Here is a 17953-nt window from a genome sequence, read left to right on the forward strand (position 1 = left end):
TACTATTGCGGTTGGTCTATGACCAGCCGTAATAGTAATGTAAAGAATCTCCCATAGACGGCAATACACTTCTATTGCCGTCTATGGGACTTGCAATCAAATAATTGCAGGTTCAAACCACCTAGGGGGAAGGGGCAATAAAATAGTGGAAAAAAAAAAAAAAAAGCTTTAAGAAAATAAAATAAATAAAACTTCTAAATCACCTCCTTTCCCTAGAATACATATAAAAGTAGAAAATTACAGTGAAACACATACACATTAGGAATCCCTGTGTCCAAAAATGCCCGGTCTACTGATATTTTTCAAACCGCCGTGCTTTGTTTTTTTTCACCGTTTTGCCTCTGATTTAACCCCTTAAGGACCAGGCCATTTTTTTGTTTCACATTTTCGTTTTTCCCTCCTCACATTTCAAGAGCCATAACTTTTTCATTTTTCAGTTCACAGAGTCACATGATGGCTTATTGTTTGCGGGACAAATTGTACTTTGTAATGGCACCATTCAATATGCTGTGCAATGTACTGGGAAGCTGGAAAAAAATTCAGAATGAGGTGCAATTGGAGAAAAAATGCATTTGCGCCATTTTCTTATGGGTTTAATTTTTACAGCGTTCACTATTTGGTACAAATGACATGTTACCTGTGTTCTACGTGTCAGTACGAATGCGGTGATACCAAATTTATATAGTATTTGAAATGTTTTGATACTTTTAAAAAAATGATAAACTTTGCAAAATAGAAAAAAAAATTTGTGTCATCATGTTCTAACACCTTTAACTTTTTCATATTTCCATGTATGGAGCTGGTTGTGGTGTCTTTTTATGCGGGACAAGATGACGTTTCTATTTATACCATTTGGGGAAAGATCTGATGGTTTGATCACTTTTTATTAAATTTTTTATAGGAGGCAAAGGGTTGAAAAAAACGCTATTTGGCTATTTTTATTTTTTTTGCCGCTACGTTGTTCGCAGTACGGGATAAATGTTTTAATATTCTAATAGTTCGGGCATTTTGGAGCGCGAAGATACCTAATATGTTTATGTTTAATGTTCTTTAATTACTTTTATAGCTGATCTAGGGAAAGGGGGGTGATTTGAACTTTTATATTTTTTTTAATTTTTTCAATACTTTTAAAAACTTTGTTTTTTCTTGTTATACATTTATGATCAGACCCCTTAGGTACCTTGAAACCTAGGGGGTCTGATCGCTCATACTATTCACTGCAATACTACAGTATTGCAGTGAATAGGAAAATCGCAGCACTTCTATTAGACGATGCCTCTGGCATCGTCTAATAGATCTCGTGCAGAGACAAGCCTGGAAGCCTTCAATAGGCTTCCGGCTGTCATAGCAACCGATCACCGCCCTCATGTGACGTTCAGGAGGGCGGCAATCGGCTAAACATGGCGGCGCCCGTGCCGCCGGCGCCGTTTACACACTGCGGTCACATTTGACCGCAGTGTGTAAAGGGTTAACAGCACCGACCGCTGCTGTTAGTGGCAGGTCCTGGCTGTATGATACAGCCGGCATCTGCCCTGTATGGAGCGAGCTCAGCGTGTGAGCTCGCTCCATACATCCCCATGCGACCCATGACGTACAATTACGTCATGTGTCGCTAAGGGGTTAAATAAAAGGTGGTATAACTAAAAAGTACATCTGGCCCTGCAAAAAAAAAACGCTCTATGGATCTCCGTACAGCTGTAGGGTCACCTGTCAATGTGGCCTTGCAGCTGTTGCAAAACTACAACTCCCATATATTATTTTAACATTTTATAATTTTTTTTGCTTCAAATTTTTTTCCCCCCTATTTTCCTCCTCTAAAATGTTATAGTCCAGTGCGTCTTATAGTCCGAAAAATACAGTAGTTAGAATGTGGCAGGTCTCAATAGTAACACAGTGATTTTCTCATAGATTGCAATATTGCCCGGAAGAAATAGCGCAACTGTAAATGCTCCTATACAGGTAAATAGAAAAAGAGCTGCAGTTCCCCAGAGTCACCATTAAAGTGTACACAGCTCCAGTGGTGACAACAGGAGAAAAGCTGCAGTTTCCCATTCATTTGATTAAGAGAAGAGGTGTTTCCAGCCGTATACATTGTATATGGTTTCCAGCAGCCAAATTCCCTGATCAATGAGGAGTTTAGGTGTTGGACACCCACCAACCGATACTGACTTATTCTATGGATAGGTATCAGTACCCATAACACATGGGGTCCAAAACACATGGAAAACCCATTTAAGAAAGAACTACTACATTTACTATATAAAATGCCCTCTATAAAAAAAAATTATGGTCTTGGTTCAGTTTAGACATAACCCTCCATACCCAAAATCAACATTCACATCAATGTCCACAGACAGAAATGCCTGTCATTCCTACATGGCCATTGAAGAGGATGGTGAATCGGTAAAATGTGGCATCACAGGGGGTAGAAGAGCTGCAAGCACTGGCACATACAACACTGATAGCAATACCACCCCAAAAAATGTCCCCAACTCCTAAATAGGCCTTACCTGCTGGGTGGTGGTTGGTGGCGTAACCCTGAAGGGGGTGAGGTGTTGCATACGCCTGTCTGTGCAAAATATCGGTCTCGGGGTGGGAGCCTCTTGAGCTTCCATAGACCAAGCTAGCAATGAGAAGAGAAATGACATGTTAGTATTGCCGCCTTTACAGCAGTCTTATTGCTTTCAGGCTGTACAGTACGCACAATCTTTTGGCTATAAATATGTCTGACACAGGTGACTGTGCCCGGCATGCTGATAAAGCTAACATTACCAATACAAGATAGAACAGACTTTTCAGTTTTCAGTTACAACTGTGGGGAAAAAATTACATATATATTATTTACATTTGTGAATCCACAGAAAATATCACAAACCAAAATTCGGGTCAGCACCACAGAAGAAAAAGATGGGGTTGGGTCGCATTGTGACACAGACATAGGCATTTGCATAGCAACCCAATTGTAGCGAGACACTGCCTGCATTAATACCCCCAAATGTATAGTACAAGTATTAAAGGAAGTCTATCAACAGGAAACCAGATATTAACCCATTATGTATTCGAGGCCCATTGCAATGGGCATGTCAGACCCTTTAAGGCATCTCTATCCTGAGACTCTGGCACACCTCCATTGCACTTGAGATTCATTGGCATATTTATACAATAAGATGACCAAACCATCTAAAAGTATGATGGTGCTCAGCATAAAGTCCCTACAATGTACTGTGGCTGGTGTGATATGGAGTTTCCCAGTGACAGAGTTTAATGTCAGCTCAATCATTTTGACTAGTTCTATGCAATGCTTCATTTCACCTGTGGTAGCGCTGCAGGAAACAGGTTTTGCTCACGGAACTCCAATAGTGGAGGTTGGCAGTCTGTGGTCAGAGTCAAGCGAGACAACCGCCTGATAAAAATGGATTGTCCAAAAAGGTAGAATTAAAAAGTTGTCTAGTGAATATGATATTGGTCACCTGTCCTTAAAAATACCGTAGACCAGTAATATTAAAACTGGTAACATATGACACCTAAGATCTCTGCTGATGTTTGAAGAGTATGCAGTTCTTAGGTGAGCTCAACCTACTTTTCATAGACCAGTGAAGTCACATCCATTGTCCATAGGACCAAGATGCAGCTCAATCCTTTTAAAATCAATGGGGCTAAGCTTCAACAACAAGCAGAGTCGCAGTGCTGAGCTTGGTAGGCAGGGGAGAAGCTAGAACACTTGTCCAAATATTGTAGTCCAATCCCTCAGCTCATCTGTGGGTGTACTGATGTGGAACCTCCACCAATCTTACATTGATGATGCATCCCAAGGATAAAGGATCAATATCATAGTCCCAGAAAACCCTTATTCCATATCCAGTAATCCCACCTAAAGAGATACCAAACCGATACTGCAAACAAAGTGCTGACCCTTACAGGGGTTATCCGACAATAGTAAAGAAAGACTGGTGGGACTACCAGATCTCAACTGGAACGCTAGGAATCAGAGAAGTCGATATTGTTTTATTACTATACAGTATATGTCACCTGTATGATGATGGCCATTACACTGAAAACCTCTGGTGTATTGGCAGTTCTCATACAGGTGACAAGTATAGTAATGTCTGCTACACCTTACTGTTATTTCATACTGTAGGAAAAAAAAGGCAACACAAAGCTCAGACGTTATGCTGTGTCTGTTTAAGTAGCAGGGCATGGTGGCTTTGGCCTGGGACCCGCATCTATCAGACATTTATGGCGTATCCTGTGTATATGCCACAATGTCTTTTGTGAGGAAACCTCGAACAATAATAAAATTAAAAAAAAGTATTATAGTGCCGCCATCAGCAGGGCTACAGAGTCTCGGTCCTGGAGGCTGCAATTTTTTTGGGGAAACAAAGAGCTTTTTTTTTTGAAAAAAAAAAAAAAAAAACACTAAAAATTTTCTAACTAGTACTAAATAATGACATGTATAGTTTATTACAGTTTTTCTTTCATAGGAATTCAATTACTGGTTTAATAACGAATTTGAGGATCTTTAGTGCTTCTGACTGACCGTGGCTGTCAGCCATAGATGAAGGAGTCAGAATCAGAGGAGGAGTTGGTCGACTGGCCCAGTTCTGGCCACCAAACCTTTACTGTCAGCAAACACATACTGGTAGAAAATGAACAAATGTCGAAAGACCAAGTAGAAAAGAATTTATTCTGATACTGGAATTAAACAAAGTTAAGTCACAACGACAGATCAAGTTTAGAGGGAGTCTGTCAGCAAAGACCCATCTTTAAATAGAGAGTGCCAACCAGACTTTGTAATGGATTTGTTGTCTTGTATGAAAAGATATCCCGCTGCAGCACTTTAACCAACTGCAGAAGTTCGGGTTAACGCCACTACATCTGAATATGTACATATACGTCTAGCAATGTTGCTAATTTGTTAGGGCCAGTCTTGCTGACAGACTGTCTTTAACATTCTTTAATGCAGGATGACATCTAATCTGACTACCATCACAGAGGTTAATAACAAGGCCAAGATATCATTTACTAGTCAAGGAAAGTAGTGTGTAAAAAACAGATGCACCCAAGAAGCAAGGGAATACGATTCGCTCTTGTATTTTTGACTATCGAGGAAATGATTAAACTAATTTGATCTAACGGTTATGAAACCACATCCTCAGTATGCAGAGTGACATATAACCCCACAGGAAGCGTCAACTCTATAGAAAAGAATATGATGTTTGCTTAGCAACCACGTTCTAGGTAGAAGGTCTGGTACTACGTGTGTAATAACGGATTTGTTAAACATGAACATGAATCATTATATCCCAAGAAAAGCCCTTGATCACAATGAGCAAAGGCAGTGACAGCAGTCAGTAAGTGTCTTCACCCAAGTGACTCTGATTCACTGTGATTCACCCACGCAGAAAGATCTACACACAGCCAAACAAGAGCCAGGAGGTGCCAGCCATCTATGCCAAGAGATTCAAGCTCAGATATTATTAGCGCACTACTGGCTAAAGCAGCAATTATAGTCGGGAAAGCCAGAAATATCTCACTTAGAGCCCAGGACTATTTGTGTAGATAAAAGCAAAATGGCATCCCATGCCAGCGCTATTGTCTTTCATAAGTCACTTGGAAAACATGGATGCCTGGTAAATAACTGGTAAAATGCGATATACCATGTGCAGAATAACAAGAAACAAGTACCAAGTTAGTATGCTGATAAATAAAGCACACCTTATGAGATCCATGTGCTAGCAGAAATACACAAAAGTACAATATAGTCGCACGTAGATTCACCAAGATCCATCAATGCGTGGCCATATTGTGGCTTATGTCTCCGTTTTCCAAAAATTGTGACAAATAAAAGACAGGTTTGCCAAAAAGACAAACAAGTGCAAGACAACGGCAACATGCAAACATAGAGATAGAGAGAGAGATAGAGAGAGAGAGAGAGAGAGAGAGAGAGAGAGAGAGAGAGAGAGAGAGAGAGAGAGAGAGAGAGAATCTATCTTATCTCTATGCAGTTACTATTGCTTAAAGCCACAGGGCTGCCATATTCTTCTGATTTCTGCCAAGCAAGGCTGTAGAGTTGGAGTTGGGCTTAGTTTGAGGTGGAGTCCAAGTCACCATCAGAGTTAGAAAAATGCTACAAACTCACTTCAAAATAAATTGGTTAATTATTTCCAATGATATTATACGATTATCAATATTGTATAATTCGATGCAGAATCTGTTGTGTAGTTACTTTCATAGGAATTCTATCACTGGCTTGTTAAGGAATTAAAGGATCTTTACTGCTTCTGTCTGACCATTACCGTCAGCCATGTATGAAGGAGTCATTGGTGCTTTGGCCTACTAACCCCACATACCTGCTGCCAAGTGCTATCGAGGACACCTTACCCAGACTTACATCACTAAAAACATGAATGTTCATATCCACTGCCTATTCTAGCCATGTAGGTCAGTATATATTTTAGGTATTGGTGATAATTCATCCATACCAGGTCTCCATATGGATTATCCTGCCTGGACCTTCTTTACGTGACTTCTGCTAGATTACGGCCACCTAAAAGCAAGGGGATGGGGACCAACCAGGGCTACGACTACTCCCCTGAATGGCTCCATACCCGCTTTATGGGCTGCCTTTAGGACATGTATGTCCTAATCTCAATGACAAAACTGAGCCTGTACCAGATCTCAGTAGTGACGCCTCATAAAAGTAATATATTAAAACCTGATTTTAAAGTTTTGATCTGAAGAACTGGGCCTGTTATCATTGTCTTTTAGTGTATTCTCCATTAAGACTAGATAATAGTACAAACTGTGAATGGAATAGTAATACAGACACAGAAAGAATTGTGTCATCTTTTCCCACTGCGATCAGCTCGTACCGGAGTTGAGATGGGAATTCTACTTCAGATTCCAGGTCCAGACAGCAGCAGCTATGTGTCAAGGCACATTGTTTCAGTAGTAACAAGAGAATGCATTAACCACGTAAAAATAAACCTAGCCACAGACTCGAGCCAGTCTGTAGCTGCGGAGCGCTGACATTATATCACCCTATTGTCCCTGAGAGCAATGCGCACTAAATGCTTAAACAATGGAGAATCACTCAGCGCAGCTTCATTGTGCTTGTAAAGGCTAGCTTGTATTCACCTTTACATAACCCCTTACCCACAAACATTTATTACTGCAAACCCTGAAAGAAGGGGGCTGTTATAGGGCAACCATTTTACATTGTGCCTAGTCATATAGAAATAGAAGCAGGTCTCTGAAAAGCTGCATTTCCACAGACCCAGACAGGTTTAAAAATCTGAATTATTCCCTATTTCTTACTGCACATTGTGTCAGTTTTTACTGTATTCCAGCTTTATATTAATAACTCCGGATAAAGAAGACTATTGCTTCCCAGACAGAGGAAAGATGCAATGTATGCAATAATTAAATGACAAAAAGTGAGGACCGATTGCTTTTTGCTGAAGAACGGCATGCACTTTATACTTGCAGTAATGTATAGCACGTGTTACTATAAGTATCACATGTATGATAACAGCCATTAAAAAGAAACCCTCTGGTACAACTGGGAAATTAATCAAATGAATTCGCCCAAAGTGTTTCAGACTATTCTGTTTTTAACAGAATCATCTAATTCGATTTTCCCGGCATCCACCACAATAGTACAGTAGATGCTATGTTTTAAATACGGCACCCACATAAAGAGCATGTGCCATAGCAGACAGCAGAGACTGTAAAGCAGGGCCTGTGATCGGAGATATCTCTGATCGCACTTAACCCCTCAGATGATCAGATGTGACAGCAGTACCTAAGGGTTTCTGTTGGTTTCACTCAATCCCTGCCCATCACCTCCGAACAGCACCCACACTTTAAGATCGTTCTGCTTCTGAAGGTTTGTCTGCTTGCCATTGTATATAACTGTTGAGGCCTGCCCGTAGCAGGATTCAGTAGTTATACAAGAATTTTACCTTAGGCTCCAATACATTGATATTGTAATGTATGGCAGAAGCAATCTAATGATCGCTGGTTCAAGATCCCTGGGAGGAGATGGGGGTAAAAAAGCCTGGAATTAATGAGTGACTGTAGTGTAGTGTAATTAGTGACTGTATCTGTGACCCCAGAACTAAGTGCAGGTATAACTACAACCAGGTACATAGTGTGTCACCCCTCACTAAAAAAAAACATGTATGTAGGTCTCTTGTTTTCATATTTCAAACACTGCAACATAGTCTCCTAATGTAAACTCGGAAGCAGAACGTAGCCTTTGACTAAATGTATTTATTATTATTGTATAGTGTTGTCATATTCCACAGACATTGTGGTCAATGTCCAATACAGGGCTCACAATCTACATTCCCTATCAGGAATCCCTATATTGTCTTTGGAGTAAACCAGAGTACTCTGAGGAAACTCACACAAACATGGGGAGAACATAAAAACTCCTTGCAAAGGTTGTATTTGGTAGAGTTCGAACCCTGGGCTCCAGCACAGCAAGGGTACAGTGCTAAGCACTGAGCCACCATGCTGCCCAAAGTTTAGCACAGAGCAGAGTATGGGGATGCTTACGCATTACAATGCGTCCTCCACTACATTGTACCATATAACTGAAGAACCAGCGTATTCATCTGCCTCCCGAACTCCAATAACACTACAAACTGGACTGGATTTCATAAAAGGCTATATAGGACCCTCATCTTCTCAAAAGTGGGGATCTCCTACTATCAGATATTTATAGCATAAACTACATTTACCCCTATGATATCTCCTATGCTTACAATGTCCCTCGAAGTGGTTGTCCAGAAAGTTTCATCTTTCTTACTTCCTCTGGAGATATTTCCAAGCTGGAGCTGGGGGTCCTGATCACAGGGCCACATGACTGGAACCAGCACCCAGGTCACTCTGCCCCTCTCTCATGAAGAAAATCAGACCCTTGTACCCACTAGCTTTTATTACAGCCCTGCTGGAAGGGGGCGCTGTTGATCGGCCAAGCACAACGGTGACACTCATTTAGTAACCTCTTCCTATTTCCCGCTACACGTGAGTCTAGACAGGCAGAGCGTCTCAGTTCTACCGACAGAAACATATTTCTGAGTCAGACACGTACGAGACAACATGAGGTTATGCATTAAATATATATACGTGAAGCAGCTGTTAATTCACACAAGCTACGCAGTCCTCTCTATTTATAGGTATTCTGATTGCGAGAAATAATGACGGATTATTTTGTTAGATTTCTCCCGATACACACGCCATGGCTATTATACGTATATTATTCTTTTTTACACGCTCAGCGTGTCGCCTTCTGCCTTAACTAGAGCAAATACGATGTTTACATAATAATTGAATACAGAGACAGGACCTGAGCCGGCCTTTCACACCAAAATAAAATCCTCCAGCAATTTGTCAGTGCGAGAAGAAAGGAAGCCTCGCACTCCCCGCTCTTGACAATTATTAAAATCAGGAGCGCAGTGTGTGATAATGAGCTACGACTGTAATAAGCAGGAGGAGGCGAGAAAGAGCCGAGACTTCCTTGCATCTCATCACTTGTCTACTGGGTTATATCAGAGACACGCGCAATATGCCCACTACAAATACACACTCCTATACCATTGGGCACAACAGGTCCCATTTACAGGCTTGGAACATGAAAGAAACTTTGTCAGTTGGATCTTCACCGCTACACTAACAACCAGAAAAATTCTGATAATATCGGAATGGACAATGGAAGCAGCAAGATGTTGGGTAGAATCTTTTGGAATCTTTGAGACAAAAAAAAAAAATTGTTTTCTGTCCCTACAGTGGAGACAAGTGGCAGCAATGGGAGAAATGTACTAATCCATCTATGCCAGTTTTCTGATTTATTAAGAAGTTTTTACCTCTAGAAGGGTTACTCTGGCCCCAAATGGATATTTCATACTGATCTGATCCTCCACAAGATAGGTCATCAGTATATGATCTGTGGGGGGCCATGAGGTTGCCGAAAGCTGCTGCAGTGAATGGGGGATGCATGCAGGCTGCTCCTATTCAAGTAATAGCAATGGCACTGCAATTCCCAAAACCTGCTATTATATGGCTGATAGGGCTGCTCCTATTACCGGAAGAAATCGGTCCTGAAAAGTGCTTTGAGACTGGCGCCAGGACTGACTTTAATGTTGTGACTTGTTAAGGTAAATTTTTCCTCTCCCTTTTTGTATTGTTTGAGTGATTTAGCTGTGTACTGGGTTACATTATATAGCTGACATGTGACAGGTTATGACCATGGCCCATTATTATCTTACACGGACTGGGAGGATAAGATAGTATTGCTATTTTGGTCTGCTCTGGGATTATAGCAAATACCACTGTTGTCCTCATATTGTAAACTGTGTTGTTAGATAACAAATCTCATATTTTGGTCCAGTTTTGTCCCTTCTTTCTATATGTGCCCTATCTAATCAGCAATAGCCTCCCCCATGCTCTGCAGCAGCTTCTGGTGACTGGAGGCTGCCGAAACAGCTAATCTGTGTGGGGTCCGGGTGTTGGACCATAACAGATCAGACACTGAAGACCCTGTAATGCCAGTGACTGTGATTAAGACACATGTAACCATGCTATGAAGTTATCTATTACCCAAAGAGTCTTTGGTGTTACAGAAATATTATGTAATACATGTTTATTTTATCTATTATTACTACTACTACTTTGCTATGCTACATCTGTGTATTTAAACATGCCACAAAACATCAGTTTCCATTCATAAATATGCAAGGCTCTACAGCTACAAGCAATGGCACCACCTGGTGGTACAACCATGAAGAAGCAATAGCTTGGTCGCTACGCATTAAAGAAAAAAAAACCTACATTGATAGATCTCTATCTAGAACAATGAATCTGACATCTTCCTACGCTACAATGTTTATTGGGTTACATCATGTCTCATAGTGCAGAAGTGAAACAAATAATACATATATTTACACAAAAACAAGTACAAATAGCACAAATTGTGATAACACTACAAGTAAACAAGACTCCAAAAAACCTCCGATAAGAGGAAGCTCATGGTACCACAGGCTTAATAATAAATTAAGAAAACAAGCATATTGTGTACTTCTGAACAGGCACCTTAAAGTTTTATTTTTTAATTCTCTCGTTATTTCATGCCCATTTACATGGTAATCTGCAAAAGTAACATCTGCAGAGATTTCCTATCATTTTCCAAGATCAATGAAAATACTTGAACAATATGGCTGCCTGCACCACAGATGGTGTTGGGGACAGGACATCACATCTTCAGGAAGATTTATCAAATATTGTAATGAGGGATTAGAATTGTGATAAATATCCCCAATGCAATGATATTCGAGCCTGCCATGGTTCAGAGGAGAAATGGCAGCCATCTTCATGATACAGTTTAAAGGGGAGTACCTTTTTAAAGCTAAGGCTACGATTCCTGTCACACAACCAAAGATTGCCATGCCGTCCTGCGATGACTCCACTCATGTTAGTTAAGTCGTGCTACAACCTTTGCAAAAAAGGCAGCGATGTTCAACTTTTTGCAACTAGAAGTCGCGGTTGCGGCAACCTAGGGGTCGCTGCGCAAACAAAGATCACCATGTTAACCTGTGACTGCCTTCTCTCATGGTAGTGAATTGAGCTGCATTGCGACCCCTAGGTTGCTGCAACTGCGACTTCTAGTTGCAAAAAGTTGAACACTGATCGCCTTTATTTGCAATGGTTACAGCGCGACTTAACTAACATGAGTGGAGTTGTCGCAGGGAGACATAGCAACCTTTGGTCGTGCGACAGGAATCATAGCCTTAGCTTTAATAAGGTACTCCCCTTTAAACTGTATCAACAGACAGACACACTGTTAAATCGGTATTCCAGCTAGAACAAGTTACCCCCTACCTGAAGGATGATCGGTGGGTGTCATACTAGCTACTCGGCTATCTCTGGTACTCCCTATTTAATGAACGGAGCAGCAGGCGTTGTAAGACCAATCGCTCCAGAGATGGTCGGGGGGTCCCCACCAATCAGCAAGTAACTTGTTATAACCGGAATAGCCCTATTATTTTACTCGGACCATTAGAAAGCCATGGTCTTCTGGGTAACAATACTCTCCTACTTGACAAGAGGAGCTGCATTCCTCAGAATTAGTGGTAAATTATCTGCGTTCTCCTAGACTTTGTCTTCTGAGATGACTTTTTTTTTTTTTTTTTTAAGCCAAAAGAATAAATCCTCACACAAAAGCTTCTATTCATTGCCAGACACTGAGAATATTGCAGCTATCAGTGCTCTGGGGGGAATACATTACTGTCACTTCTCTATAGGATGAGGGGATTATAGCCATGACTTCTGTCAATCATACTGACAAACTATAATCTCTATACACATTTACTATACTGTGGAAATTTGTATTTTTATAGGAAGAATTTTTTAAATGTACAAATTTATTTCCATTTTGATGAACGTAGCATCAGTCAATACAGAAAAAAATCTGTATACGTGATAGACACGGCTTGTTCCCACGTGCTGACCACAGCAAGAACTACAGTAAAAAAGATTATTATTCTTTGATTTCTGTAATGCCATTACATGTTCTAACATTCATCGTAGAACTGTGTTTACTGGGAAACATATTGGCAGTGTAAGCTCCATTGCACAATGAATGCAAATATACAAAAGAAACCCAATGAAAATCCACAGCAAAATAGTCTATTGCAAGGCCAGTCAGTGTGAACACAGCCTTCCTCAACATGCAACATCCAAAGGCTGTATTCACCATGGAGGCCAGGGTCATCATGACTGGAAGAAAAGTGATGTGTGCAGTGCTATTCCAGATTCATACCCATACAGCTTGTGCAAAAGTTCTGACACATAGAGCCTTGGATACCATATGTAACCTCGCCATCTGTGTCACAAGGTGTGAACAGCGCATTTCAGCATGGGTTTGCTTTACAGCTTTTACTGCCTACATCCCAAGAGTATCCTTCATGATTATATATATCGTAACTAAAACAACAGACAATAAACAATAATAGACTTTCTATTATGTTTTGTGTTCCATAGGTATGGTTGGCACTAATCATAGATACTATAAGTAACATTATCATCGATATAGGACGCTACATCTACTACTCCTCCAAATGGACCATTTATGTCAAAAGTTAAAGGGATTATCATCATCACTGATATGACTCCTATTAGATATGCATCTTTCTTTTTTTTTTTTTTTTCGGTATCTCGGTCTTCTGTAAACCAAAACTGAAAATAGATATCCACACTAGAAGGAATAACGTAAAAATCAGCAACTCACCATTCTGTGTTAAAACTTTGTTTATTTCAGCTCATTGAAAACATCCATGCGGGGAAAGAGGAAAGTGCATGGACTATGTTTTTATGAGCCAAAATAAATGAAGTTTTAACAAGAAATTATTGAGGTTACTCTTTACTTTGTCTCTCTATTGTGGGTATTGTTACTCGCTATGTGAGTACCATTGTAAATCCAGATAGTCACAAGGGGTCGAGCGATCCTTTCCTTTCCACGATTATTGCTGCTTGTATTGGTGACTCTTCTACCAAAAAAAGAAAAAGTGTGAAACGGATAGATTTGCACTTTTTCTGTTTTTGGACCCAGGCCTGGTTTTGGCTTATAGATACCAATGTGTAAAAGGCAGCCTAATATTGTAATTGTAATATTACTCTAGATTAAGCACGGCTAGTTATCCTCAACCCACCTCTACCAAATTCACTAGAAACAAAATGAAAATGTCAACTAAACATTGGCTGCACTTCTGGAAAATGTTCAGTTATATTTATTAACATGGGTTGGGGGTATGGTGTATTAAGCAATGAATTAATATGAGTAATGGAGGAGGCGCACGCAATACTAACACACACATAGCCAACCCTAGATATTAAGGTTTCCTAAAATGCACTATAATCGCACAACCTCATTTACCAAAATATATTTTTTGCCTGTTAACAACTACTCTGCTCTCCTTTTTTTACACCCAGAGTGTCATACAATAAATATGTGCGAGTGTTTTTTTTATATGTACGTTTGTGCCCATGTATTTCCATACATACAGTATATACAAACGCAGCTGCAGCTGACCAGACGGTTGGACATACTGACAGATGGACACAGCAGCACTGCCTACAGCACAGCAGGCCCTGGGAAACACAAAGCAGCACACACTTCTGTCTCAGTCGGCATCATTCTGTTTATGTCAGATTCTACTTTACCCAGAGATTTATGATAATTTTCCATAAAAAGTACAAGTGAGGCCAAGAGAGACTCCTGAGGACAACCTTGCTTGTTTACATCTCCTTAATGCATGGCTAATACGTCATTGTACTCAATAGTGAAATGTAGTGGAGTCTGCAAAGTGTAATACACTAAATATAAAGACTTACAGGACATATTATATTAGAGATGGACAAATTAAGGGTATGAGTGAGTAAAACCTCTCCAGTAGATGGGCAATAAGTGTTTCTGTAGAAATCAACAATAAACAACTCCAAACAACAGGTTCTATCATATGTAGCACACATTCACTTCATTACCAAACATGGACATGTGTAATATGTCTGGAGAAGGAGACATATTTTTTGAATCCTGGACAACCTAATTTAGATCAAAGTGTCTTTGGATGACAAACCGACCCCAGAACGTGTTGCTGCCGGAACACGCTACTTAGGAGCCTTTGTACTTGGCCCACCATAGACATGAACATACCTCGATTGCTTACTGTTAGTGGTCATATCTAGAGATTGTCATCTTTGTAGCCTCTGGCTTGCCCAGATCAAACTGGCCATTGCCTGCTTCACTAAAGAGAAAATTCCTAAAACCATATGAGCATCTGAAGTATAGGTTGCCTTTATTATCCTCTAGTTGCAAATTTTTGGGGAAAAGGATCAAGCACAGTACCTTGATCAAACCCAGCTCGCACATGTATGTGCATATAATAAAGATATAGAGAAAAACACATCCAAATCAGCATGGAAAAACCCTTTAAATCTGCCTCCCATTGTCTCAGCCTATGTCAGTGTGGCCTAACCAGCTGCATTCCTGCTAAATTCCGGTTTTATGTAAGGGAAAGGGCCATGAGGGACATAGCAGAATACAAGCATGGGGGCAATAGAGACTAATCCTGATCAGGGCATCCCTGAATATATATGGCTATTATAGTGCTAGAAGATCCTTAGATCCTTAGTAGGGCTAGCATATGAACATTTTATTCATTGTAACAAAGGGAATCTATTCCTTTTGGGTCCTGTATTGATACATTTAGTCAGAAGGTAAATTATAATTTGCCAGGGACAATTATTAGGTGCATATACGCTATTGGGTTGCTGAATCCTTCCCTCCCTATATCAGCTTATATGCTCTGCTTGTTACAGATTTCATCTGATGAGTGAAAACTCATGCCAAGATGGTTAGAGAAAATTCCTTAAAATTATTTATATTTTCAGAAATGTTTTGATTTTAAGTATTCTTATGTTTGTAGGAAAACCCCTTTAATCTCTCTGTTGGAATTTATCTTTGACAATATAATCCTGTGTTTATACCACAACAACCAATGCGTCCTGTCATAGGGTTTAGAGTCTGGGTTAATAATCTATAATAAAGCTAGTGCTAGTTATTATCATTCTGCAATTTTCTGAAACCAGACTGCTCATATTTGGCCTGAGGTATTATTCATGTCAACAGTGTTTTTTTTATCTCCCCCTCCCAAAATACTGATTTTTATATAAATATATATATATATATATATATATATATATATATATATATATATATACAGATCTGCCTCCTGGGAGAGTTTCTGCCTGCTCTAAGCCCCCTCCTTCCCATTCCCTCCTGCAGAAGAGTGATCATGAAGGCATGTCCTACCCCTCTTTAAATTATCCAGGGATCAAATTCCTTTCCTTGTCAATGGGGTTTTGTCTTGTTCACTTTGCTCTAGTTTGGGCAGATAGCCAGGATTTACATGGCTCACAGTCCTGGGGTGGGGGAAGTAAAGGGGTGAACAGCAGCAGGAGCAGGAACAGTAAAGAAGGAGAAGAAGAAGAAAAACAGCCTCTCACACAGATAACCTCCTTAATCCTTTTTGCTTTGAAAGGTACTACGGACCCTCTGGCACTCAAGAGACTGGACTGCCTCATAGGCTTCCTGAAATACTCCGCTTTATTGTTAATTCCACAGGAATTCTCCACTGGCCTTAAAATTCCAGATCTATACTGGTGTTAACAAGTCTTATCTATGGGGCAGAGGAATTTCCTGACAAATGCCTAATTGTTATGGAGTGATAGTGCCCCAAAATTCCATTTTTATTTTTTTTAAAGGGCTAATCAAAGCTTACAGGTTAGAAAGGTGGGAAGACATCGACCCTGCAAAACTGCACTAACATGCATTGCTGATGCCAGGGCAAAAATGTGTATTTCTTTAACTTTTAAAAATGGGGTAACATAATACAAAAGTCACAATGGTCATCTAAAAAGTAATACTGCCACCTTAAAAAATAAATAAAATATATATAGATATTTATATATACAGTATATATTATATATACACACACACACATTAAGTACAACAGCTTTCTATTCTGGCTTCTAGTCCATAAGAAAGTCCAAGTCTAAGGAATGTGTTGGGCTATATGAGAGCACTTCTTTAATACTACCTTTCTGAAGTAACATCCTCCTATAAATATATATATTTTTTCATATATTTCAGGATGTCTACTAACAAACCTAAGTGACACACATGCAAGTTCACATAAGTATAAAGTTCAGTCATAGTTTTTGTTTAGTAAGGCATCTATAATGCAGAATGCCCTTGCCTTGCTGCCTGTGGCTCGACAAAACCCATGAGTCACTCAGAATATGACAAAGAAGTAACAATATTCATCCCCTTGTGTTCCTCCTTACAAAAGAACAGTCAAACTTGCTGAACTACATCTTGCGATGCATCTGGCTGCACCTTCTGTCTCTGGGCAATCACGGATATGTTTTTCTGGGAGTCTGTTGGGGAATGTTCCCATCGGCAAATTTGTTGCAGACATTTGTATGAATGAAAATCACTTCCATTCAATTGTGTTGGAGGCCATGCACATGCAGATGAATGTGATGGATCCAGAAATGTCTGCAACCAATTTGTTTGAGGTATAGGCATGGATATGAAAATCTGTATTAACAGAGAAATAAACTTTTCAGGGTTTCCATCATATAAAATATTTGCTATGGGCAACACCTTGCCTCACCTCACCCATTGTATTATTATCCCAAATATTCTCCACATCCAGAAGTGTGGAAAAACACTAAGATATTCCCAAAAACTGTATTGCGTCAGAAAAACTGCATAACAAAACAGGAACATTCTCCTTGAAGATCTCTACAGATTGGGGACAGTCATCTCATCACACATTCTGGAGTTGTGTGAACACTTATTCTTCGTGATTGATTATTCCTAAAATCTGATTTGTCTTGGACGTCCCACTGAGAGTCTGGGGAACATTGCTGTATACAGCGAAACAATGTGATGGATTGCATATTAACGTTTACCAAGACAATGATGGCTGGATAAATACTCTGCCTGTCGCTTTAATAAATTGAACTCTACAATCTGCAACGCTACTTATTTCCTAAGTGATACAGTCCATTAAACTGTATCTTTTATTTATTTACTGTGCACCTTTTTGTTTTTTGCTTTATTCCCCTTTTCCATTTTTTGATCTCCATATTATAGTAGCACCAACAGAATATTTATCCAGTTACTGCCAACAAGGGAATAAGAAGTGTCAGATTTACCTAAAAATAGATGCATTATACAGACTTGTAGGGTCTAGTTGCTGAACACACACTTAACAGACCGCTAGCACAACAACAACAAAACCTGTGGTATAAAATTACTCAACAAAACAAATCATGTAAAATAATAAATTATAATTATATCACAATAAACAATGGGAGATTA

General features: G+C 39.7%; 1 protein-coding gene across 1 annotated transcript in view; it reads right to left on the reverse strand.

Annotated features, from left to right (window-relative positions):
* PRR12 (proline rich 12) overlaps positions 1–17953 on the reverse strand; it is a 69203-nt gene that overhangs the window by 28930 nt on the left and 22320 nt on the right. Inside the window, exon 2 of the mRNA XM_075280262.1 lies at positions 2511–2623. Coding sequence (XP_075136363.1) covers positions 2511–2623 — 113 coding nt within the window. The remainder of the gene's footprint in view (positions 1–2510; positions 2624–17953) is intronic.

This window comes from Leptodactylus fuscus, chromosome 6 (assembly GCF_031893055.1).
Source record: "Leptodactylus fuscus isolate aLepFus1 chromosome 6, aLepFus1.hap2, whole genome shotgun sequence".
NCBI lineage: Eukaryota > Metazoa > Chordata > Amphibia > Anura > Leptodactylidae > Leptodactylus > Leptodactylus fuscus.